At 45.2% G+C, this 25,536-nt stretch overlaps 1 protein-coding gene across 2 annotated transcripts; it reads left to right on the top strand.

Annotated features, from left to right (window-relative positions):
- The first annotated feature begins 5,661 nt into the window (after positions 1 to 5,661).
- Positions 5,662 to 24,445, top strand: katnal1 (katanin p60 subunit A-like 1). 2 transcript variants are annotated; one of them, XM_031809508.1, is made up of 11 exons: positions 5,662 to 5,793; positions 7,719 to 7,916; positions 8,453 to 8,613; positions 10,433 to 10,604; positions 10,839 to 10,966; positions 11,452 to 11,557; positions 17,838 to 17,996; positions 19,220 to 19,346; positions 20,708 to 20,842; positions 21,587 to 21,713; positions 24,082 to 24,445. In XM_031809508.1, the coding sequence occupies exons 2-11, from the start codon at positions 7,755 to 7,757 to the stop codon at positions 24,278 to 24,280; spliced, it is 1,476 nt and encodes a 491-aa protein (XP_031665368.1). In that variant the 5' UTR covers positions 5,662 to 5,793; positions 7,719 to 7,754; the 3' UTR covers positions 24,281 to 24,445. The 2 variants fall into 2 exon arrangements, with proteins under 2 accessions (XP_031665368.1, XP_031665370.1); XM_031809510.1 differs by having other exon boundaries at positions 5,683 to 5,793; positions 7,723 to 7,916.
- The last annotated feature ends 1,091 nt before the right edge of the window (positions 24,446 to 25,536 follow it).

Here is a 25,536-nt window from a genome sequence, read left to right as displayed (position 1 = left end):
CTATCTCTCTTTCCCCCTCTCTGCCTTTCTCTCTATCTCTCACTCTCAATGTCTATCTCTCTTTCCCCCTCTCTGTCTCTTTCTCTCTATCTCTCACTCTCAATGTCTATCTCTCTTTCCCCCTCTCTGTCTCTTTCTCTCTGCCTTTCTCTCTATCTCTCACTCTCAATGTCTATCTCTCTTTCCCCCTCTCTGTCTCTTTCTCTCTGCCTTTCTCTCTATCTCTCACTCTCAATGTCTATCTCTCTTTCCCCCTCTCTGCCTTTCTTTCTATCTCTCACTCTCAATGTCTATCTCTCTTTCCCCCTCTCTGTCTCTTTCTCTCTGCCTTTCTCTCTCACTCTCAATGTCTATCTCTCTTTCCCCCTCTCTGTCTCTCTCTCTCTCTCTCTCTCTCTCTCTCTGTGTGTGTCTCTCTCTGCCTTTCTCTCTATCTCTCACTCTCAATGTCTATCTCTCTTTCCCCCTCTCTGTCTCTCTCTCTCTCTCTCTCTCTCTCTCTCTCTGCCTTTCTCTCTCACTCTCACTCTCAATGTCTATCTCTCTTTCCCCCTCTCTGTCTCTTTCTCTCTGCCTTTCTCTCTATCTCTCACTCTCAATGTCTATCTCTCTTTCCCCCTCTCTGTCTCTTTCTCTCTGCCTTTCTCTCTCACTCTCAATGTCTATCTCTCTTTCCCCCTCTCTGTCTCTTTCTCTCTGCCTTTCTCTCTCACTCTCAATGTCTATCTCTCTTTCCCCCTCTCTGTCTCTTTCTCTCTGCCTTTCTCTCTATCTCTCACTCTCAATGTCTATCTCTCTTTCCCCCTCTCTGTCTCTTTCTCTCTGCCTTTCTCTCTCACTCTCAATGTCTATCTCTCTTTCCCCCTCTCTGTCTCTTTCTCTCTGCCTTTCTCTCTCACTCTCAATGTCTATCTCTCTTTCCCCCTCTCTGTCTCTTTCTCTCTGCCTTTCTCTCTCACTCTCAATGTCTATCTCTCTTTCCCCCTCTCTGTCTCTTTCTCTCTATCTCTCACTCTCAATGTCTATCTCTCTTTCCCCCTCTCTGTCTCTTTCTCTCTGCCTTTCTCTCTCACTCTCAATGTCTATCTCTCTTTCCCCCTCTCTGTCTCTTTCTCTCTGCCTTTCTCTCTCACTCTCAATGTCTATCTCTCTTTCCCCCTCTCTGTCTCTTTCTCTCTGCCTTTCTCTCTCACTCTCAATGTCTATCTCTCTTTCCCCCTCTCTGTCTCTTTCTCTCTGCCTTTCTCTCTCACTCTCAATGTCTATCTCTCTTTCCCCCTCTCTGTCTCTTTCTCTCTGCCTTTCTCTCTCACTCTCAATGTCTATCTCTCTTTCCCCCTCTCTGTCTCTCTCTCTCTCTCTCTCTCTCTCTCTCTCTCTCTCTGTGTGTGTCTCTCTCTCTTTCTTTCTCTCTTTCTCTCTCTCTCTCTCTGTGTGTGTGTGTCTCTCTCTCTCTCTCTCTCTCTCTCTCTCTCTCTCTCTCTCTGTGTGTGTCTCTCTCTGTCTCTCTCTTTCTTGCTCTCTCTCTCATTGACTTCCATCCAGGATGGGGAAAAACAGCAGCGGTTTATATAAGAAGGATTATGTGCTTTGACAAACCCAGTGAAACAAGATACTGGTGTCATAGAACTGCCTCATTTAATGTAATGTACAGTGTCACTCACCAATCACACACACACACACATACACACACACACACACACACACACTGGATAGAGACGGGGTTTATTCAGGAGGAGGCAATGCTACTGAACGGAACGTTTAGATAGAAATGAGTTAAGTAGAACAGCGATACCATGTGATCCTGTATAAAAACAAATAGTGATTTCCCCATTCAGAGTTATTTTACAATCTGTGATCATTTACAATGGGAATGCCAAGGCCAACCGTAGAGTTGTCATCAATATCATCATGACTCATGATAGACTGTGGATTTGAAAAAGGACACCATTTTGTACCTATTAAACCATATGGTTATTTTTTCAGGGGGAAATTGATCCAAGGACCTTCAAAAGGGGAGTGGCCCACCGGGATGCCAGTTGCCCATCCCTGTTCTACCACGAGTTTTGGGAGTTAGAGGGTCAACAACAGCAGTAGTAGACGGGCAGCTGAGAATCAGTTCACTCCCAGTCCATGAGGAGATTAACAATGGAACAACAACAATGAAGTATGGCTGTGTGTTTACAATGTTTACCTCCACCGCTGTCATTTCCTGGTACCACAAGTACAATAGGCATACATTGTGATTCATAGTGATAGTAGTGATAGTTGAGGATAGGGCAGTGTGAGTGTGTGTGATGCTGGTTCTTTGTAGTGGTCTACTACTGATCTGCTCCCTTTCAGCTGTTGCGGTTCACTGTGCTGTTCTGTGAGACTATTATCCTGCTAGCGCAGAGCAGAGTAGACAAACTAGGTCTGAAAGCAGCAGTCCACAGCCACATACAGACAGGTAGGCAGCACACAGCGCCACAGAACAGACAGACAGCGGGCTTCAAAGCCTCACTAATCCAGTCTCCTGCTGTTAATTCCCACTGTACATAATACATGGGCCTGGATTGACGTCTAGTGGATATTTAGTTGAACTGCACAAGTATTCACAAAGATATTATAAAGATTATTCTCTGTGGTATTGACGATAAAATATGTGGGAATAATAAATGTAACACTAGTTATATGAGCAGTTATTGTATTGGTTTACAACAGAACAAACAAACCAGCTCTGATCAAATTGATTTACATAGCCCTCCTTACGTCAGATGATATCTCAAAGTGCTGTACAGAAACCCAGCCTAAAACCCCAAACAGCAAGCAATGCAGGTGTAGAAGCACAGTGGCTAGGAAAAACTCCCTAGAAAGGCAAAAACCTAGGAAGAAACCTAGAGAGGAACCAGGCTATGAGGGGTGGCCAATCCTCTTCTGGCTGTGCCGGGTGGAGATTATAACAGAACATGGCCAAGATGTTCAAATGTTCATAAATGACCAGCATGGTCAAATAATAATAATCACAGTAGTTGTCGAGGGTGCAACAAGTCAGCAGGAGTAAATGTCAGTTGGCTTTTCATAGCCAATCATTGAGAGTATCTCTACCGCTCCTGCTGTCTCTAGAGAGTTGAAAACAGCATGTCTGGGACAGGTAGCACGTCCGGTGAACAGGTCAGGGTTCCATAGCTGCAGGCGTGTAACTTTCTATTTCAAGTCTTTTCTTAGAATGGCCAGGCGTAGTTTGGCCAGACGTGGTTTGGCCAGGTGTTGTTTGGCCAGGTGTTGTTTGGCCAGACGTGGTTTGGCCAGGTGTTGTTTGGCCAGGTGTTGTTTGGCCAGACGTGGTTTGGCCAGGTGTTGTTTGGACAGGTGTTGTTTGGCCAGGCGTGGTTTGGCCAGGCGTTGTTTGGCCAGTCGTTGTTTGGCCAGGTGTTGTTTGGCCAGGCGTGGAATGGCCAGGCGTGGTTTGGCCAGGCGTGTTTTTTTCCTCCTGCGGTTGGTGCTGGCACCTCGGATGGTGCACTTCCCGAATGGCACCCTATTCCCTTTAAAGTACACCACTTTTGACCAGGGCCCATAGGGATCTGGACAAAAGTAGGGCACTATATAGGGAATAGGGTGCCATTTGGGACGTAGCCCTGGAGTCTTGACAAAAAAAAGCAGACTTATATAGCCAGCTGCAAAAACACATGGTGTCACACCGTGTCTACACCATTTCCAAACGTGTTTTTGATTTCAGATTCAGAATAAAGTTTCCTTTGCTTCTAACTAACTACCTCCACAGCACTGCGGAGGGCTACTGTACAGCTTTCCACTGTTGAAATGGACAAGGGCCTGACATCAACGTGTTCCTAATGTGTTTTCAATTATGCCAATTGTAATTATAACCCATGTCAGTGTTCACAGCAATGTCGTAGTGAAATTGTACAATAAACTGATCGAACACATCACTTCTAATCAGGCCATGCGTTTATTTTTTTCTGATCAGTTAGTTGGACATAGAGCTCAGGAAATTATTCTGACAAATGATAACATTTATTTTATGTGAATAAAATCATACCTTCTTCTTTCACAGCCTTTTTTATTTCCTTCAAGGACAGGTAACCCTAATCCACTATCAACATTCAAACAACTAGATAAGGCCACTGCATGACTGTCCAAGGGTCAAACCACAGAGAACAACATATCAATTCAATTTCAATGTAAGGCATGGGAAACATATGTTTACATGGCCTAAGCAAGTGAAATAAACAATAAAAGATTTACAGTAAACATTACACTCACAAAAGTTCCAAAATAATAAAGACATTTCAAGTGTCATGTTATGTCTATTTACTGTGTTGTAACGATGTGCAAATAGTTAAAGTACACAAGGGGAAATAAATAAGCATAAATATGGGTTGTAATTACAATGGTGTTTGTTCTTCACTGGTTGCCATTTTCTTGTGGCAACAGGTCACACATCTTGCTGCTGTGATTGTACTCTGGTATTTCACCCAATAGATATGGGAGTTTATCAAAATAGGATTTGTTTTTCGAATTCCTTGTGGGTCTGTGTAATCTGAGGGAAATATGTGTCTCTAATATGGTCATCCATTGGGCAGGAGGTTAGGAAGTGCAGCTCAGTTTCCACCTCATTTTGTGGGCAGTGAGCACATAGCCTGTCTTCTCTTGAGAGCCATGTCTGCCTACGGCAGCATTTCTCAATAGCAAGGCTATGCTCACTGAGTCTGTACATAGTCAAAGCTTTCCTTAATTTTTTGGGTCAGTCACAGTGGTCAGGTATTCTGCCACTGTGTTCTCTCTGTGTAGGGCCAAATAGCATTCTAGGTTGGTCTGTTTTTTTTGTTAATTCTTTTCAATGTGTCAAGTAATTATCTTTTTGTTTTCTCATGATATGGTTGTGTCTAATTGTGTTGCTGTCCTGGGGCTCTGTGGGGTCTGTTTGTGTTTGTGAACAGAGCCCCAGGACCAGCTTGCTTAGGCGACTCTTCTCCAGGTTCATCTCTATGTAGGTGATGGCTTTGTTATGGAAGGTTTGGGAATCGCTTCCTTTTAGGTGGTTGTAGAATTCAACGGCTCTTTTCTGGATTTTGATCATAAGCGGGTATCGGCCTAATTCTGCTCTGCATGCATTATTACACAGAGGATATTTTTGCAGAATTCTGGTGTTTGTCCTATTTTGTGAAATCTTGGTTGTTGAGCGAACCCCAGACTTCACAACCATAAAGGGCAATGGGTTCTATAACTGATTCAAGTATTTTTTGCCAGATCCTAATTGGTAGGTCGAATTATATGTTCCTTTTGACGGCATAGAAGGCCCTTTTTGCCTTGTCTCTCAGATTGTTCACAGCTTTGTGGAAGTTACCTGTGGTGCTGATGTTTAGGTCTAGGTATGTATATGTTTTTGTGTGCTTAGGGCAACGGTGTCTAGATGGAATTTTGTATTTGTGGTTCTGGCAACTGGACCTTTTTTGGAACACCATTATTTTTGTCTTGCTCTCTCTCTCTAGTCTAGAACAAAGATGTATAAAGAATGCATTGTTTACCTTCCAGCTTCGATTAAACCATTTCATCCAGACAATTTAGTGAAAATTCTGTTAGCATACTACCCATGTCATTATATTTTGACAGTCTGTTCAGTTCTTGACGTTGACTGATGTCATCCATGAACTCCAGCGGCCACGCCTCTTCCTCTTCTTCCCCCCATATGATCGTCATTCTCCACACGGCGTCTCTCCGCGGCCATGGTAACAGCACCGTCTAACGGACTACTGCAGACAACAACAGAAACAAGTGCTTCTCTTTGAGGTACAATCATATTCTTTTCATGCACATAGTTGTATATAGTAGCTATTTGTTTGTCTCTGGGTTTTTGTGGCATACTTGCGCGGACGTAATTTGTTCGAAACTAGAGGGTATTTTCTTGCCATGCGATCCGTTTTGTTATCTGGCCTAAGCTTGGGGTGTAACTGGCTGGAGGTTTATGGGAAATGTTGTTTTATTTACACATACTGCTGATCAAAATAGATGGAGAGATGTCTGTGTTTGAACTACAAGACCAGGGTCCTGATTTGCGATGATAGATTTTTATGGATAATGTGCATTCTTTGAAAATATTTCCTGCTGATGTTATTATTGTTGATTCACATACTAATGATAATGGTTGACATATTTACGTTAGCTAGCTAGCTACACTGTGAAAATGATGTTTGTTAGCTATTTTAGCTAACTATGAAACCCATCTGGATTAAGTAGGGCTACATTAAATAGGCTTTGAAGTTAATGTAGTTAGTTTAGCTACTATGAACATATGGTTAATGAAAGGTATGTCGGTATAACCGGAATGAAGGGACATTGCTATCAACAATAGGACATCCTGCTTACCGTGGGATAAGATTTTATTGATCTGGGCAAGTCAGTTAAGAACATTCTTATTTACAATGACGGCCTACACGGGTCAAACCCTGGACGACGCTGGGCCTATTGTGCGCTGCCCTATGGGACTCCCAATCACGGCCGGGTTGGGATACAGCCTGGATTCGAACCTGGGTGTCTGTAGTGACACCTCAATCACTGAGATGCAGTGCCTTTGACCGCTGCCACCCTACTGCTTGTCTAGCACAAGGTTTCCCAAACTTGGTCCTGATAACCTCTTAGCCCTCACGGTGTGATAACCTCCTTGCCCTTGTAACCGATGTGAAATGGCTAGCTAGTTAGCGGTGGTGCGCGCTAATAGTGTTTCTAAACGTTGATGTCAATAGCTTTGAGACCTTGAAGTAGTTGTTCTCCTTGCTTTGCAAGGGCCTTGGCGTTTGTGGCGCGATAGGTAATGCTTCAAGGGTGGCTGTTGTTGATGTGTGCTGAGGGTCCCTGGTTTGAGCCCAGATAGGGGCGAGGAGAGGGACTGAAGCTATACATTGGTGCCGTGACCCGGATCACTGGTTGCTGTGGAAAAGGAGGAGGTCAAAAGGGGGGTGAGTGTAGCCGATGTGAAATGGCTAGCTAGTTAGTGGTGGTGTGCGCTAATAGTGTTTCAACCAGTGACGTCACTTGCTCTGAGACCTTGAAGTAGTTGTTCACCTTGCTCTGCAAGAGCCGTGACTTTTGTGGCGCGATGGGTAACGATGCTTCGAGGGTGACTGTTGTTGTGTGCAGAGGGTCCCTGGTTTGAGCCCAGGTAGGGGCAAGGAGAGGGACGGAAGCTATACTTACACCCTCACGGTGTGATAACCTCCTAGTCCTCCAGTCTATACAGTTTATTATATCTAACTCTTGAGTTTGCTCTTACTCCAACCCTGGTTGTCCAAACAGTCAATTGATTTCAGATAGTATGTAGCTAGCTGGTTAGCTAGCTAATCCGAACATAGTAAGTCTGACAAGCCAACTCTACACACTGAAGAAAGGGATCATATGACACAGCCAGCAGTAGAGCAAAGTAAAGGGAACCCAGAGCTCTCACTACTGTTTGACAACAGTTCCCATTGTTAGTAAAGCCTGTGAGCCATGCCATGATCTTGGTTTACTTGCGTCACTTTTACATTCTCAGGGCTGAGATCATGTCATACTAATATAGCTTAGTTTCAGAGTAGTGACTTGCAGGGTACAACAAGTCAACTAGAGAGAGAGAGAGAGATACCCGCACACTGATGATGATTGCTTCAGTTTGATTGTGCAACATTTCGACCCGAAAATCGAAGGAGAACTAATGTTGCCTTCTTCTGTTTCCCTGCCAGACAGTTCCAGCACAGAAACATTGTCCTCCGTTTAAGATGAACCTGGCAGAGATCTGTGACAACGCTAAGAAGGGCAGAGAGTATGCTCTGCTGGGGAACTATGACTCCTCTATGGTCTACTACCAGGGAGTGATCCAGCAGATACATAAGCACGGCCAAGCCCTCAGAGACCCTGCACTCAAAGTCAAGTGGCAACAGGTGAGATTCTCCCAAACACATACATTACAAATACATGTTGAAGCATTGGTCATTTTTATTTATTTTATTTCACCTTTATTTAACCAGGTAGGCTAGTTGAGAACAAGTTCTCACTTACAATTGCGACCTGGCCAAGATAAAGCAAAGCAGTTCGACACATACAAAGACACAGAGTTACACATGGAGTAAAACAAACATACAGTCAATAATACAGTAGAAAAATAAGTCTATATACAATGTGAGCAAATGAGGTGAGATAAGGGAGGTAAAGGCAAAAAAAGGCCATGGTGGGAAAGTAAATACAATATAGCAAGTAAAATACTGGAATGGTAGATTTGCAGTGGAAGAATGTGCAAAGTAGAAATAAAAATAATGGGGTGCAAAGGAGCAAAATAAATAAATACAGTAGGGAAAGAGGTAGTTGTTTGGTAATAAGACATTATGAACGCTCATGCATGCTTAACAAGTAATAATGTGATGTACCAGTTGGCTAAAAGTGTTACCGAAATGTCCTCTCTCGTGCTCTCTCGCTCTAGGTGAGACAGGAGTTGTTGGAGGAGTATGAGCAGGTGAAAGGCATTGTGGGAACTCTGGAGAGTTTTAAGGTGGACAAGCCAGCTGACTTCCCCGTCCCTCAGTCTGAGGAGGGCCCCAGAGACCCTGCAGTGTGGCCCCCACCCACCCCTGCAGAGCACAGGTACATGGAGTGTCTGAGACCTGTCACAATTTTCTTCAGGTCTCAGGCAATCTTATTCATCACTTGAGCCTGGTTCCCCCAAACCAGCTCCGTTACTGAGTGGAGAGGAGGAAACCTGACGGAGTAAACAGCACCTGGCTGTGTAAGGTCTCATTTTATAACGAAGAACAAGTACAGAGCTCAAGTTAATATCTCAAGGCAACATCATGTGGATCATTGTAGCGTGAACACCGAAACGTTATAGCTCCAATAACTGTGTGTGTGCGTATTAAAGAGGACATATCAGTGTGTTGTTATCCACTGATATGAGAGGAGGAACTACCACTTAACCAAATGATCCCCTCTTGACGTCGACAAGCTGCTGCTTCCTATTGGATGTTCAGCTGCAGCAGCACATGGCAGAGAGTAGGCGACACATCTTCTGAATAGCATGACGATTACATTGACAGGACCATCATGAAAAGGTTACATGCTTCATAGTTTCTAAAATAGCCTATAGGCCCTGTAGCATCGTACGGCCACCATGATCTCTCAAACCGACGTTCTGTTTCGCTACACTGCTGGGACTTTGATTGCTTCCTGTGTGTGTGTCTGCCTGTCTCTGTTTGTCCCTGTGTGTCTGTCTGCCTGTCTCTGTTTGTCCCTGTGTGTCTGCCTGTCTCTGTGTGTGTGTCCCTGTGTGTCTGTCTGCCTGTCTCTGTTTGTCCCTGTGTGTCTGTCTGCCTGTCTCTGTGTGTGTGTCCCTGTGTGTCTGTCTGCCGGTCTCTGTGTGTGTGTCCCTGTGTGTCTGTCTGCCTGTCTCTGTTTGTCCCTGGGTTTCTGTCTGCCTGTCTCTGTTTGTCCCTGGGTTTCTGTCTGCCTGTCTCTGTGTGTGTGTCCCTGTGTGTCTGTCTGCCTGTCTCTGTTTGTCCCTGTGTGTCTGTCTGCCTGTCTCTGTGTGTGTGTCCCTGTGTGTCTGTCTGCCTGTCTCTGTGTGTGTGTCCCTGTGTGTCTGTCTGCCTGTCTCTGTTTGTCCCTGTGTGTCTGTCTGCCTGTCTCTGTTTGTCCCTGGGTTTCTGTCTGCCTGTCTCTGTTTGTCCCTGTGTGTCTGTCTGCCTGTCTCTGTGTGTGTCCCTGTGTGTCTGTCTGCCTGTCTCTGTTTGTCCCTGGGTTTCTGTCTGCCTGTCTCTGTTTGTCCCTGTGTGTCTGTCTGCCTGTCTCTGTGTGTGTCCCTGTGTGTCTGTCTGCCTGTCTCTGTTTGTCCCTGTGTGTCTGTCTGCCTGTCTCTGTTTGTGTGTCCCTGTGTGTCTGTCTGCCTGTCTCTGTTTGTGTGTGTCCTTGTGTGTCTGTCTGCCTGTCTCTGTTTGTGTGTCCCTGTGTGTCTGTCTGCCTGTCTCTGTTTGTGTGTGTCCCTGTGTGTCTGTCTGCCTGTCTCTGTTTGTCCCTGTGTGTCTGTCTGCCTGTCTCTGTTTGTGTGTCCCTGTGTCCCTGTCTGCATGTCTCTGTTTGTGTGTGTCCCTGTGTGTCTGTCTGCCTGTCTCTGTTTGTGTGTCCCTGTGTGTCTGTCTGCCTGTCTCTGTTTGTCCCTGTGTGTCTGTCTGCCTGTCTCTGTGTGTGTGTGTGTCCGTCTGCCTGTCTCTGTTTGTGTGTGTCCCCGTGTGTCTGTCTGCCTGTCTCTGTTTGTCCCTGTGTGTCTGTCTGCCTGTCTGTGTGTGTCCCCGTGTGTCTGTCTGCCTGTCTCTGTTTGTGTGTGTGTCTGTGTGTCTGTCTGCCTGTCTCTGTTTGTGTGTGTCCCTGTGTGTCTGTCTGCCTGTCTCTGTGTGGGTGTGTGTGTGTTTAGGGCCCCTACTGCAGTGAAGCGTCCTAACAGTGGGGTGAAACCCCAGCAGAGGAAGGACTCTCCAGGTATGCAGCCCAGAGGGGCTCCGGGAGGGAGGGGCCAGACCAACCCTAAAACAGACCGCCCCGCCCCCAGGGATGCCCCCCGAGGCACCAAGGTCAGAGACGACAAGGTCAGTGTACAGCTGGAGATACTACACTTACACTGTTAGGGCTGGTTTCCTGGACACACAAAGTCCTGGACTGAAAATCATACTCGATCTCTATCTAAATAACTGTTTTAGTCTGGGACTAGACTTGTGTCTGGGAAACCAGCCCTTAAACTCACATGTCTGTTGTCCCAGGGTAAGAAGAGGATATAAGCGGGGAAGTTAAACTTGTGTTAAACGTGTGTGTGTGTCCTGCAGGGTAAAAAGGCTGTAGTAGAGGGAGCAGGGGATGGAGAGCTGAAGAAGTTTGATGGTTCGGGGTACGACAGTGACTTAGTGGAGGCACTGGAGAGAGACATCGTCTCCCGCAACCCCAACATACACTGGTACATTAAACACATCACTGTGTGTGTGTGTGTGTGTGTGTGTGTGTGTGTGTGTGTGTGTGTGTGTGTGTGTCACTCTGACTCATTCACTTTGTGTGTATCACTGTAGGTCTGACACATTGCTGATATGTTTGTTGTGTTCCAGGGGGGACATCGCTGATACGTTTGTTGTGTTCCAGGGAGGACATCGCTGATACGTTTGTTGTGTTCCAGGGGGGACATCGCTGATACGTTTGTTGTGTTCCAAGGGGGACATCGCTGATACGTTTGTTGTGTTCCAGGGGGGACATCGCTGATACGTTTGTTGTGTTCCAGGGGGGACATCGCTGATACGTTTGTTGTGTTCCAGGGGGGACATCGCTGATACGTTTGTTGTGTTCCAGGGGGGACATCGCTGATACGTTTGTTGTGTTCCAGGGGGGACATCGCTGATACGTTTGTTGTGTTCCAGGGGGGACATCGCTGATACGTTTGTTGTGTTCCAGGGGGGACATTGCTGACCTGGAAGATGCTAAGAAGCTGCTGAGAGAAGCGGTGGTTCTGCCCATGTGGATGCCAGACTTCTTCAAGGGTATACGCCGACCCTGGAAGGTAACACACACACACACATATACACACATATACACACACATACACACACACACACACACACACACACACACACACACACACACACACACACACACACATAAAAGGCAATGAGAGAAGCGGTGGTTCTGCCCATGTGGATGCCAGACTTCTTCAAGGGTATACGTCGACCCTGGAAGGTAACACACACACACACATATACACACATACATATACACACACACACACACACACACACACACACACACACACACACACACACACACACACACACACACATAAAAGGCAATAAGAGAAGTGTGTGAAGTCAGTAAGGGCTGTAACGTGACCGTATTACCGCCACACCGGCAGTCAGGAGTCATGACCGCAGGCAAATTCCACGTGACCGCTGAGTCACTGTAACTAGGCTTCTCCAAGCTCTGATGCTGCTGATGGTCATTAGTATCCTCCCAAACTTGCTAACCGCCTGGTACTCAGCACTCTATTGTCCCTCTAATCACTCTGACGTCAATGCAAATGTGATGAAATTTAAATAAGTGAACACTTCAGGAGAGCCCTGACGTTCAGAGTTTGAGTGGAATAGGATCACCTGTTGTTTAGCCAGAGTCAGATCATCATAGCTGGTTGATGCATGGAATGAAGTAACTGTTTCTATAAACCAATATTATGGTACATTTCTATAGGCTATGCAATTGCGTGGGATCCTCCTTAAAAGAGGAGGATCCCATCAGCTTTCTATAGGCTAGGCCTACTATTTTTATTTCTCATAATAGTAAACACATTGCTTCCCTTTACAACCGGAGTATAGCCTGGCTGGCTGGCATGAATATGAACTGTGGGAAAAGAGTCCTCCATTCGCTATTTAAGTGCATTCGGATGACATGCATTTCCCCCTGCCCCTGTTCTGACCGGTGCGTGATAATGGTCCATTCTAAATCAAAACTCATTTCAGAGATCTATTATATTAGTATATGACAAGACAAGATTAAATTGAGAATAGTCTGACGGGGTGAGAACATTATAACTTGTGAGTGATGCCCAGGGTGTGCCAGTCTTAACACTTACAACACACCCCGACATATACAAAGCTCTCCCTCCATTTGGTAAATCTGACCATAACTCTGTCCTCTAGATTCCTGCTTACAAGTAAAAACTCAAACAGGAAGTACCAGTGATGCGCTCAATACGGAAGTGGTCTGATGAAGCGGATGCTAAGCTACAGGACTGTTTCCCTAGCACAGACTGGAATATGTTCTGGTATTCATTCGATGGCATTGAGGAGTTTACCACATCAGTCACCGGCTATTAATAAGTGCATCGACGACGTCGTCCCCATAGTGACCGTACGTACATATTCCAACCAGAAGCCATGGATTGCATGCAACATCTGCACTGAGCTAAAGGCTAGAGCTGCTGCTTTCAAAGAGCAGAACACTAATCCGGACACTTATAAGAAATCCCGCTATGCCCTCCGACGAACCATCAAACAGTCAAAGCGTCAATACAGGACTATGATCTAATCCTACTACACCTGCTCTGACACTCGTCGGATGTGTCAAGGCTTGCAAACGATCACGGATTGCAAAGGGAAACTCAGTCGTGAGCTACCCAGTGACACAAGCCTATCAGATGATCTAAATGCCTTCTATGCTCGCTTCAAGGTTAAGAAAACTAAACCATGCATGAAAGCACCAGCTGTTCTGGACGACTGTGTGATTGCCCTCTCTGTAGTCGATGTGAGTAAGACCTTTTTTAAACAGGTCAACATTCACAAGGCCGCAGGGCCAGACTGATTATCAGGATGCGTACTCTGAGCTTGCGCTGACCAGTTTGCAAGTGTCTTCACTGACATTTTCAACCTCTCCCTGACCCCAGTCTGTAATATCAACATGCTTCCAAAATATTTAGCTGTGCAGTTTTAATTTGGGAACACCAGTGCGACTAGAATTTTTGTATTTATTTTTTAAATAACCCAGGTAATAATTGATTTAGGCTTCGCGTGCCATAGTCATCGAGTCCTCTTTCTCCCTCTAGCGGCTGTTTTCTTCCAGTTCCCAGGCTATGCACACCATGCCCCGCCCCCTGTCACTCAAGCAGACAGCACACTGTTTATTCTCTCAGCATGCTGTCACTGCATGCACTCAACACAGATTCTTCCAAATCGAGAACAATGCTTCTTTACATCTTGCCCTCTCTGTTTATACAATTCATTTTTTGTATCTTGTTCTCTGCAAAATGCGAGTTAGCTAGTCTAAATATGCATGTACACTGTCAAGGAAAAAGTATGTGAACCCTTTGGAATTACCTGGATTTCAGCATAAATTTGGCATAAAATTTGATCTGGTCTTCATCTAAGTCACAACGATAGACAAACACAGTGTGCTTAAACTAATTACACACAAATTATTGTATTTTTCTTGTCTATATTGAATACATAATTTAAACATTCACAATGTAGGTTGGACAAAGTATGTGAACCCCTAGGCTAATCACTTCTCCAAAAGCTAATTGGAGTCCGGAGTCAACTAACCTAGAGTCCAATCGATGAGACGAGATTTAACCTCAGGAGGCTGAAAAAAATGTGGCTTGTCACCGAAAACCCTCCCTAACTTTTACAGGTGCACAATTGACAGCATCCTGTCGGGTTGTATCACCGCCTGGTACGGCAACTGCACCGCACACAACCACACGGCTCTCCAGAGGGTAGTGCAGTCTGAGCAACGCATCACCGGGGGCAAACTACCTGCCCTCCAGGACACCTACAACACCCGATGTCACAGGAAGGCAAAAAGACTTGATATCATTGGCCACTTTAATAAATGGAACACTGGCCACTTTAATAAATGGAACAGTGGCCACTTTAATAAATGGAACACTTGCCACTTTAATAAATGGAACACTGGCCACTTTAATAAATGGAACACTGGCCACTTTAATAAATGGAACACTGGCCACTTTAATAAATGGAACAGTGGCCACTTTAATAAATGGAACACTTGCCACTTTAATAAATGGAACACTGGCCACTTTAATAAATGGAACACTGGCCACTTTAATAAATGGAACACTGGCCACTTTAATAAATGGAACACTGGCCACTTTAATAAATGGAACACTGGCCACTTTAATAAATGGAACACTTGCCACTTTAATAAATGGAACACTTGCCACTTTAATAATGTTTACATATCAGGCATTACTCATCTCATATGTGTATATACTATATATTGTATCCTTCACTATCTAGTGCATCTTGGCCGCTCTGTCACTGCTCAGCCATATATTTTATACTTATATATTTTCATACCATTCCTTTACTAGATAGTGTGTATTAGGTTTTGTTGTGGAATTGATAGATATTACCTGTTAGATACTGCTGCACTGTCAGATCTAGAAGCATAAGCATTTCACTACACTCGCAATAACATCTGCTAACCATGTGTATGTGACCAATAAAATATGATTTTATTGTTGTGGCCAAGATGAAGATCACATCCAATTTTATGACCAATTTATGTAGAAATCCAGGTATTTCCAAAGGGTTCACATACTTTTTCTTGCCACTGTAAGTCTCTCATAGCTCAAAGTGGAGGAGAGATTGACTGGAAGAGAGATTGACTGGAGGAGAGATTGACTTCATCACTACTTGTTTTTTATAAGAAGTGTTGACATGTTGAATGCACCATGGTGTCTGTTTAAACTACTGGCACACAGCTCAGACACCCATCTATACCCCACAAGACATGTCACCAGAGGTCTCTTCACAGTCCCCAAGTCCAGAACAGACTATGGGAGGCGCACAGTACTACATAGAGCCATGACTACATGGAACTCTATTTCACACTACTACATAGAGCCATGACTACATGGAACTCTATTCCACAGTACTACATAGAGCCATGACTACATGGAATTCTATTCCACATAACTACATAGAGCCATGACTACATGGAACTCTATTCCACAGTACTACATAGAGCCATGACTACATGGAACTCTATTCCACAGTACTACATAGAGCCATGACTACATGGAACTCTATTCCACAGTACTACATAGAGCCATGACTACATGGAACTCTATTCCACAGTACTACATAGAGCCATGACTACATGGAACTCTATTCCACAGTACTACATAGAGCCATGACTACATGGAACTCTATTCCACAGTACTACATAGAGCCATGACTACATGGAACTCTATTCCACAGTACTACATAGAGCCATGACTACATGGAACTCTATTCCACAGTACTACATAGAGCCATGACTACATGGAACTCTATTCCACAGTACTACATAGAGCCATGACTACATGGAACTCTATTCCACAGTACTACATAGAGCCATGACTACATGGAACTCTATTCCACAGTACTACATAGAGCCACGACTACATGGAACTCTATTCCACAGTACTACATAGAGCCACGACTACATGGAACTCTATTCCACAGTACTACATAGAGCCACGACTACATGGAACTCTATTCCACAGTACTACATAGAGCCACGACTACATGGAACTCTATTCCACAGTACTACATAGAGCCATGACTACATGGAACTCTATTCCACAGTACTACATAGAGCCATGACTACATGGAACTCTATTCCACAGTACTACATAGAGCCATGACTACATGGAACTCTATTCCACAGTACTACATAGAGCCATGACTACATGGAACTCTATTCCACAGTACTACATAGAGCCATGACTACATGGAACTCTATTCCACAGTACTACATAGAGCCATGACTACATGGAACTCTATTCCACAGTACTACATAGAGCCATGACTACATGGAACTCTATTCCACAGTACTACATAGAGCCATGACTACATGGAACTCTATTCCACAGTACTACATAGAGCCATGACTACATGGAACTCTATTCCACAGTACTACATAGAGCCATGACTACATGGAACTCTATTCCACAGTACTACATAGAGCCATGACTACATGGAACTCTATTCCACAGTACTACATAGAGCCATGACTACATGGAACTCTATTCCACAGTACTACATAGAGCCATGACTACATGGAACTCTATTCCACAGTACTACATAGAGCCATGACTACATGGAACTCTATTCCACAGTACTACATAGAGCCATGACTACATGGAACTCTATTCCACATCAGGTAACTGATACAAGCAGTAGAATCAGATTTTTTTTTTTATGATAAAAATACACCTTATGGATCAGCGGGGAATGTGAAGAGACACAGACACACATAAACATGATAAGACACACATCTACACACACATAAACATGATAAGACACATACTCTACACACACATAAACATGACACACATCTACACATGGATTTTGTATTGATGATATGTGGTAGTAGAGTAGTTGCCTGAGGGAACACACTTAATGTATTGTGAAAAGTGTAATGTCATGTAATATTTTTTAAATGGTATATAACTGCCTTAATGTTGCTGGACCCCAGGAAGAGTAGCTGCTTCCTTGCCAACACCTAATGGGGATCCATAATAAATACAAATATAAGGAACCTGGCAAGGGCCTAACATAATGCATATCGCTAATGCTAATCGCTAACTAGCTAGCTGGTTAGCTAAATGCCATTTAGCTAAATGCACTAGCTAGGACAAAATAAATGTTAGCTGGAAAACAGGTTGCTACCACTGGTAGTGTATGTTGTAGATCAGCATGTTATTTGTACAATGTCATTTTCTGAATCAACCTATTCAAAACATTTAGTCTAAATGTAACATCTATTCAAGTTGTCCCTTGGGGAACACTGACCAACACTTTGGTACATTTTATGTGGTGCTCCTAACCTTTTAACGTTAGGAGCACCTGTGCTACCAATGGAACACTTTCATTTAGAGCCCTTGCCCTCAGACCCAATCACGTGATTAAGGGGGTCAATATTTCATTGGTATCTCATTGTCACAACCAAACACATACGTCACACGGAGACCATGTAGTGTAGAAATGCATGGTTTCTTACATGGGAGTGAATGAATACAGTGAACTGTTTTGAATGTTGACATGTATGGATGGATATTCAGAGGCTGGTCTGTCATACACCACTCAGGCATGTAAGTGATGATGTTGTACAGTTGAAATTCATGTAGTTTTGAAAAGATTGGCTTACTGTCAGCGTGACCCCTCTGTATACAATATATGGTCTCTCTCTCTCTCTCTCTCTCTCTCTCTCTCTCTCTCTCTCTCTCTCTCTCTCTCCTCCCCTCTCTCTCTCTCTCTCTCTGTCTCTCTCTCTCTCTCTACCAGGGTGTGTTGATGGTGGGCCCACCAGGGACAGGAAAGACCATGCTGGCTAAAGCCGTGGCTACAGAGTGTGGCACCACCTTCTTCAACGTATCCTCCTCCACACTCACCTCCAAATACAGAGGAGAGTCTGAGAAACTGGTTCGCCTGCTCTTTGAGATGGTGAGTCTTTGTGTGTGTGGTCTCTTATGACGGACGAAAAACCAAACGAGGAACTGTCTTGAGGCCAGCTCTCACATTTTCATTTGGTTCTGGGTTGGAGAGTGTATGATGTGGGCAGTGCCGTCTCTAGACCTTCGGAGGACCTAAGTGAGAATAGGTACCTATACCTCCACCTCACAGGTATAACGTTTTGGTGCTCTCTTAGCAGCGGATTCTTTTTTTGGGCAGTGTTAAAGTAAATTCCCAGCAATTCTACACGTTTTGCCATGTTCATATGACATCTGTATGATTTTGACTAACAAAGTCAATAAGGGGGCCCCCTGGAGGTCAGAGCCCCTGAGCACATGCCCCTGCGTGCCAGGTCAGTAATATGGTGATGATAAGGCTTACTACAAGGTTTATATAGCTGACTAGACTACCTTACCTACTACAAGGTTTATATAGCTGATTAGACTACCTTACCTACTACAAGGTTTATATAGCTGACTAGACTACCTTACCTACTACAAGGTTTATATAGCTGACTAGACTACCTTACCTACTACAAGGTTTATATAGCTGACTAGACTACCTTACCTACTACAAGGTTTATATAGCTGACTAGACTACCTTACCTACTACAAGGTTTATATAGCTGACTAGACTACCTTACCTACTACAAGGTTTATATAGCTGACTAGACTACCTTACCTACTACAAGGTTTATATAGCTGACTAGACTACCTTACCTAAGCAATCCATGTTTTTTTCTTTTTTGCTGACGTGGGATAATTGAGTGACTGACAGAACAAGTGGAAAACTGCTGATGCACTACCACATTTTGAAATTACACCTTGTGTATTCTACCTCTCGAGGGGGGGCGGGGGGGGGGTGCGCCGTAGAATCCACGGGGCCCTACAGGTCTGCTTATAGGAAGAGGTGGGTCTGGGTGTGTTTTTGTGCTTATTAAATAATGTTCTTCAGTACCATGTTGTATAAAATGTTGACATAGAGATATAAAATATAGAAAGGTATGTTTTAATAGAAGAGACTATTATGAGCATGTTTTTGTTGTTGTTGAAAAGATGTTGAAAATATGTCTGTTTGGTTGAAAATATATCTGTGTGGTTGTAAATATGTCTTTGGTTGAAAATATGTCTTTGGTTGAAAATATGTCTGGTTCCTGGGGAATACTCAATTAACCTTTTTTTTTTTAATGAACATTTTCTCTCCATTGTGTCCAGGCGAGGTTCTATGCCCCGACCACCATCTTCATAGATGAGATAGACTCCATTTGTGGGAGTCGAGGGAAGTCGGACGAACACGAAGCCAGCCGCAGAGTCAAGTCAGAAATACTGGTACAGATGGACGGTGAGAGAAGTTGGAGGGAGAGAGGAAGAAGGAGATAGTGGGGCAGAGGGAGAAAGCGAGAGAGTTCACTGATTTCTGAATATGTTGTTTCTAGCTCGGCTGCTGAGGTGTGTTTTTGGGGGAAAGTATCTGACTGTACCATTGTTGTCCAGATGTAGAGAGAGCTATCTGACTGTACCATTGTTGTCCAGATGTAGGGAGAGCTATCTGACTGTACTGTTGTTGTCCAGATGTAGGGAGAGCTATCTGACTGTACTGTTGTTGTCCAGATGTAGGGAGAGCTATCTGACTGTACCATTGTTGTCCAGATGTAGGGAGAGCTATCTGACTGTACCATTGTTGTCCAGATGTAGGGAGAGCTATCTGACTGTACCGTTGTTGTCCAGATGTAGGGAGAGCTATCTGACTGTACCATTGTTGTCCAGATGTAGGGAGAGCTATCTGACTGTACCATTGTTGTCCAGATGTAGAGAGAGCTATCTGACTGTGCCGTTGTTGTCCAGATGTAGGGAGAGCTATCTGACTGTACTGTTGTTGTCCAGATGTAGGGAGAGCTATCTGACTGTACCATTGTTGTCCAGATGTAAGGAGAGCTATCTGACTGTACCATTGTTGTCCAGATGTAGGGAGAGCTATCTGACTGTACCATTGTTGTCCAGATGTAGGGAGAGCTATCTGACTGTACCATTGTTGTCCAGATGTAGGGAGAGCTATCTGACTGTACCATTGTTGTCCAGATGTAGGGAGAGCTATCTGACTGTACCGTTGTTGTCCAGATGTAGGGAGAGCTATCTGACTGTACCATTGTTGTCCAGATGTAGGGAGAGCTATCTGACTGTACCATTGTTGTCCAGATGTAGAGAGAGCTATCTGACTGTGCCGTTGTTGTCCAGATGTAGGGAGAGCTATCTGACTGTACTGTTGTTGTCCAGATGTAGGGAGAGCTATCTGACTGTACCATTGTTGTCCAGATGTAAGGAGAGCTATCTGACTGTACCATTGTTGTCCAGATGTAGGGAGAGCTATCTGACTGTACCATTGTTGTCCAGATGTAGAGAGAGCTATCTGACTGTACCATTGTTGTCCAGATGTAGAGAGAGCTATCTGACTGTACCATTGTTGTCCAGATGTAGGGAGAGCTATCTGACTGTGCCGTTGTTGTCCAGATGTAGGGAGAGCTATCTGACTGTACCGTTGTTGTCCAGGTGTAGAGAGAGCTATCTGACTGTACCATTGTTGTCCAGATGTAGGGAGAGCTATCTGACTGTGCCGTTGTTGTCCAGATGTAGGGAGAGCTATCTGACTGTACCGTTGTTGTCCAGGTGTAGAGAGAGCTATCTCACTGTACCATTGTTGTCCAGGTGTGGGGGGAGCTTCAGAGAATGACGATCCCTCTAAGATGGTGATGGTTCTGGCTGCTACTAACTTCCCCTGGGACATCGACGAGGCACTACGGAGACGACTAGAGAAGAGAATCTACATCCCACTGCCTACAGGTGACATCTGACCCCTCACCTTTTTATTTTTTTTATTAAATTTTTACCCCTTTTTCTCCCCAATTTCGTGGTATCCAATTGTTTAGTAGTTACTATCTTGTCTCATCGCTATAACTCCCGTACGGGCTCGGGAGAGACGAAGGTCGAAAGCCATGCGTCCTCCGAAACACAACCCAACCAAGCCGCACTGCTTCTTAACACAGCGTGCATCCAACCCGGAAGCCAGCCGCACCAATGTGTCGGAGGAAACACCGTGCACCTGGCGACCTGGTTAGCGTGCATTGCTCCCGGCCTGCCGTTAGTGCGTGATGAGACAAGGATATCCCTACCGGCCAAACCCTCCCTAACCCGGACGACGCTAGGCCAATTGTGCGTCGCCCCATGGACCTCCCAGTCGCAGCCGGCTGCGACAGAGCCTGGGCTAAAACCCAGAGTCTCTGGTGGCACAGCTAGCACTGCAATGCAGTGCCTTAGACCACTGCGCCACCCGGGAGGCCGACCCCTCACCTTTTAAACCTAACCTCTGATCTCTATCCCCCTGCCTACAGGTGACCTTTATCCTTTCAACCCTAACCTCTACCCTGAACCTAAGATGCGGAGATCCTGTTTCACACAGATGTCTTGCATATTAACCTATTCTTAAAATGTATCTGTTGTGCAGAACATTCACATTGTTGTACAGTTATACCTGTATGTCATTAGCTGTAGGGTGTGTTGTTAACCCACATTCCTGTGTGTGTGTAGCTGTGGGTCGTGCTGAACTGCTGGGGATCAGTCTAAAGGAGGTGGATGTGGCTGATGATGTGGACCTGGCTCTCATCGCTGACAAGATAGACGGATACTCTGGAGCTGACATCACCAACGTCTGCAGGTCTAGCTTTGATCCTTTTTGGCGACTTTAGGCCAGTAAAACAAGGAAAATTATCCCTCGTGGGGACATTGCCCATATACCGATGTGGACAAAACCTATGGAGGTTAGGGTTAGTGGGTAGGGCTAAGTTTTAGGTAAGGGGTTAGTGGGTAGGGCTAAGTTTTAGGTAAGGGGTTAGTGGTTAGGGCTAAGTTTAGGGTAAGGGGTTAGTGGTTAGGGCTAAGTTTAGGGTAAGGGGTTAGTGGTTAGGGCTAAGTTTAGGGTAAGGGGTTAGTGGTTAGGGCTAAGTTTAGGGTAAGGGGTTAGTGGTTAGGGCTAAGTTTAGGGTAAGGGGTTAGTGGTTAGGGCTAAGTTTAGGGTAAGGGGTTAGTGGTTAGGGCTAAGTTTAGGGTAAGGGGTTAGTGGTTAGGGTTACGTTTAGGGTAAGGGGTTAGGGTTAAGTTCAGGGTAAGGGGTTAGTGGTTAGGGTTAAGTTTAGGGTAAGGGGTTAGTGGTTAGGGCTAAGTTTAGGGTAAGGGGTTAGTGGTTAGGGTGAAGTTCAGGGTAAGGGGTTAGTGGTTAGGTTCAAGGTTAAGTTTAGTGTTAGCTTAAAGGGTTAGGGTTACAGGTTAGGGAAAATCTGATTTTGAATGGTAATTCATTTTTAGTGTTCTTGAGAGACTGTTCCCATGCCTGACCCTTGTGAGTCGTGACTAGTTGTGCGGCATTGTGTGTGGGAGCTAAGGTCACAGTCATGGCTCTTGGCCAGGGGCATCCCCTGAACACACCCTTTATATAACAGAGAGAGTTGAGTCCACAGAGGGAGAGTGGGGGGGGACGGGACAACAATGTGTCCTCAGGAGGTCAGGCTTCTGTATGTGACCCATTAGATGTGTGCATTACATTGTAGTTATGCGTACATTCGGAGAGTATTAAGACCCCTTGATGTGATCCACATTTTGTTACGTTACAGCCTTATTCTAAAATGTCTTTTAAAAACAATTACTCATCAATATAAAAAACACAATACCCCATAATGACAAAGCAAAAACAGGTTTTTAGACATTTCTACACGTGGTTTAAAAATAAAATACCTTATTTACATAAGTATTCATACCCTTTGGTATGAGACTTGAAATTGAGCTCAGGTGTATCCTGTTTCCATTGATCATCCTGTTTCTACAACTTGATTGGAGTCCACCTGTGGTAAATTCAACTGATTGGACATGATTTGGAAAGGAACACACCTGTCTATATAAGGTCCTACAGTTGACAGTGCATGTCAGAGCAAAAACCAAGCCATGAGGTCGATGGAATTGTCCGTAGAGCTCCGAGACAAGATTGTGTCGAGACACAGATCTGGGGAAGGGAACCAAAACATTTCTGCAGTATTGAAGGTCCCCAACAACACAGTGGCCTCCATCATTCTCAAATGGAAGAAGTTTGGAACCACCAAGACTCTTCCTAGAGCTTGCTGCACGGACAAACTGAGCAATCGGGGGAGAAGGGAGGAGACCAAGAACCTGATGGTCACTCTGACAGAGCTCCAGACTTCCTCTGTGGAGATGGGAGAATCTTCCAGAAGGACAATCCTCTCTGCAGCACTCCACCAATCAGGCCTTTATGGTAGAGTGGCCAGACGGAAGCCACTCCTCAGTAAAAGGTTTGGAGTTTGCCTAAAGGCACCTAAAGGACTCGGGCCATGAGAAACACGTGGCAGCATCATGCTGTAGGGATGTTTTTCAACGGCAAGGACTGAGAGACTAGTCAAGATTGAGAGAAAGCTGATCAGAGATCCTTAATGAAAACCTGCTCCAGAGCGCTCAGGACCTCAGACTGGGACAAATGTTCACCTTCCAACAGGACAACAACCCTAAGCACACACCCAAGACAACCCAGGAGTGGCTTCGAGACAACTCTCTGAATGTCCTTGAGTGGCCCAGCCAGAGCCCGGTCTTGAACCTGATCTAACATCTCTGGAAAGACCTGAAAATATCTGTGCAGCAACGCTCCCCATTCAACCGGACAGAGCTTGAAAGGATCTGCAGAGAAGAATGGGAGAAACCCCTCAAATACAGGTGTGCCAAGCTTGTAGCGTCAATACCATGAAGACTGCTGTAATCGCTGCCAAAGGTCCAAACATTTCTAAAAGAAAAACTGTTTTTCCTTTGTATAATGCAGAATTTTGGCTTGATTGATGAGGGCAAAAAAACAATTGAATAATATTTAATAAGGATGTAACGTAACAAAATGTGGGAAAAGTCAAAGGGTCTGAATACTTTCCGAAGGCACCGTATCCAGGTTGTTGTGTGTTCTGTATGAAGAACGCATCTCCCGTTAAATAAACTGTCTCTGTCTCTGAGTGTGCCATGTGTGTCTGCCCCCACAGAGATGCGTCTATGATGGCTATGCGTCGGCGTATCCAGGGCCTCTCTCCAGAGGAGATCAGAGCTCTGTCTAAAGAAGAGCTTCAGATGCCTGTCACCATGGACGACTTCACAATCACCTTGAAGAAGATCTCCAAGTCTGTCTCCGCTGCCGACTTGGAGAAGTACCAGGCCTGGATGGAGGAGTTTGGATCTGTCTAGAGAGAGGACACAGCATCAGGAGTGGAAGAAAGGACTGTAAGAACAGAGTGGGAAAGGACCAGTGGGGATTGGAGGGGGAGAGGACCAGTGGGGATTGGAGGAGGAGAGGACCAGTGGGGATTTGAGAGGGAGAGGACCAGTGGGGATTGGAGAGGGAGAGGACCAGTGGGGATTGGAGAGGGAGAGGACCAGTGGGGCTTGGAGAGGGAGAGGACCAGTGGGGCTTGGAGAGGGAGAGGACCAGTGGGGCTTGGAGAGGGAGAGGACCAGTGGGGCTTGGAGAGGGAGAGGACCAGTGGGGATTGGAGAGGGAGAGGACCAGTGGGGATTGGAGAGGGAGAGGACCAGTGGGGATTGGAGAGGGAGAGGACCAGTGGGGATTGTAGGGGGAGAGGGCCAGTGGGGATTGGAGAGGGAGAGGACCAGTGGGGATTGGAGAGGGAGAGGACCAGTGGGGATTGGAGAGGAAGAGCAGAGTGTGAGAGGACCAGTGGGGATTGGAGTGGGAGAGGACCAGGAGAAAGAGACATGTATGTGAAGTGTAGAGGAACTAGAGGAGGTTGTGACTGGTGAAGAACTAGAGGACAAGAGTGTGAGCCAAGAGGATGGAAGTGTGTAAAGCGGAGACGAATGGACTGGAGTGTTTGGCTGAGATTTTAACGGGTACATCTCAATAGTCTAAAGATGCTTCCTCTCTTCGTCTCCTTCTCCTTGGCTCTTCGTCTCCTTCTCCTTGGCTCTTCGTCTCCTTCTCCTTGGCTCTTCATCTCCTTGTCTTCCACTGTATCTGTTGGTCCATCCATCCCTCCCTCCCTCCACTCACTATGCCTCTGTGTCTGTGGAGATGGAGTCTGTCACTGCATCTAAAATGGCACCCTATACCCTATATAGTGCACTAGGGGTCAGGTCAAAAGTAGGGCACTATAGGGAATAGGGTGCCATTTTAGATGCAGTCTGTGAAACTCTTCACAGACGCCTTGGACTGATACTTGAATGGACACCTACAGACACTAACCACCACACACATTCACCAGGAGATTAAATGGATCTGAACAGGTTGGTTGAATGGTTCAGCTGTTTGTTTGACCACCTAGCTATCACAGTGTCTGGAAATGTAGATAATACACTGAACAAAAATCTAAACACAACATGCAACAATTTCAAAGATTTTACAGAGTTACAGTTCATATAAGGAAATCAGCCCATTTAAATAAATTCATTAAGCCCTAGTACGTGGATTTCACATGACTGGGAAT

The sequence above is a fragment of the Oncorhynchus kisutch genome, linkage group LG29 (assembly GCF_002021735.2).
Source record: "Oncorhynchus kisutch isolate 150728-3 linkage group LG29, Okis_V2, whole genome shotgun sequence".
In the NCBI taxonomy this organism is placed as follows: Eukaryota; Metazoa; Chordata; class Actinopteri; order Salmoniformes; family Salmonidae; genus Oncorhynchus; species Oncorhynchus kisutch.
The sequence above is the reverse complement of the archived record's forward strand: the minus strand, read 5'-3'. Positions and strand labels throughout refer to the sequence as shown.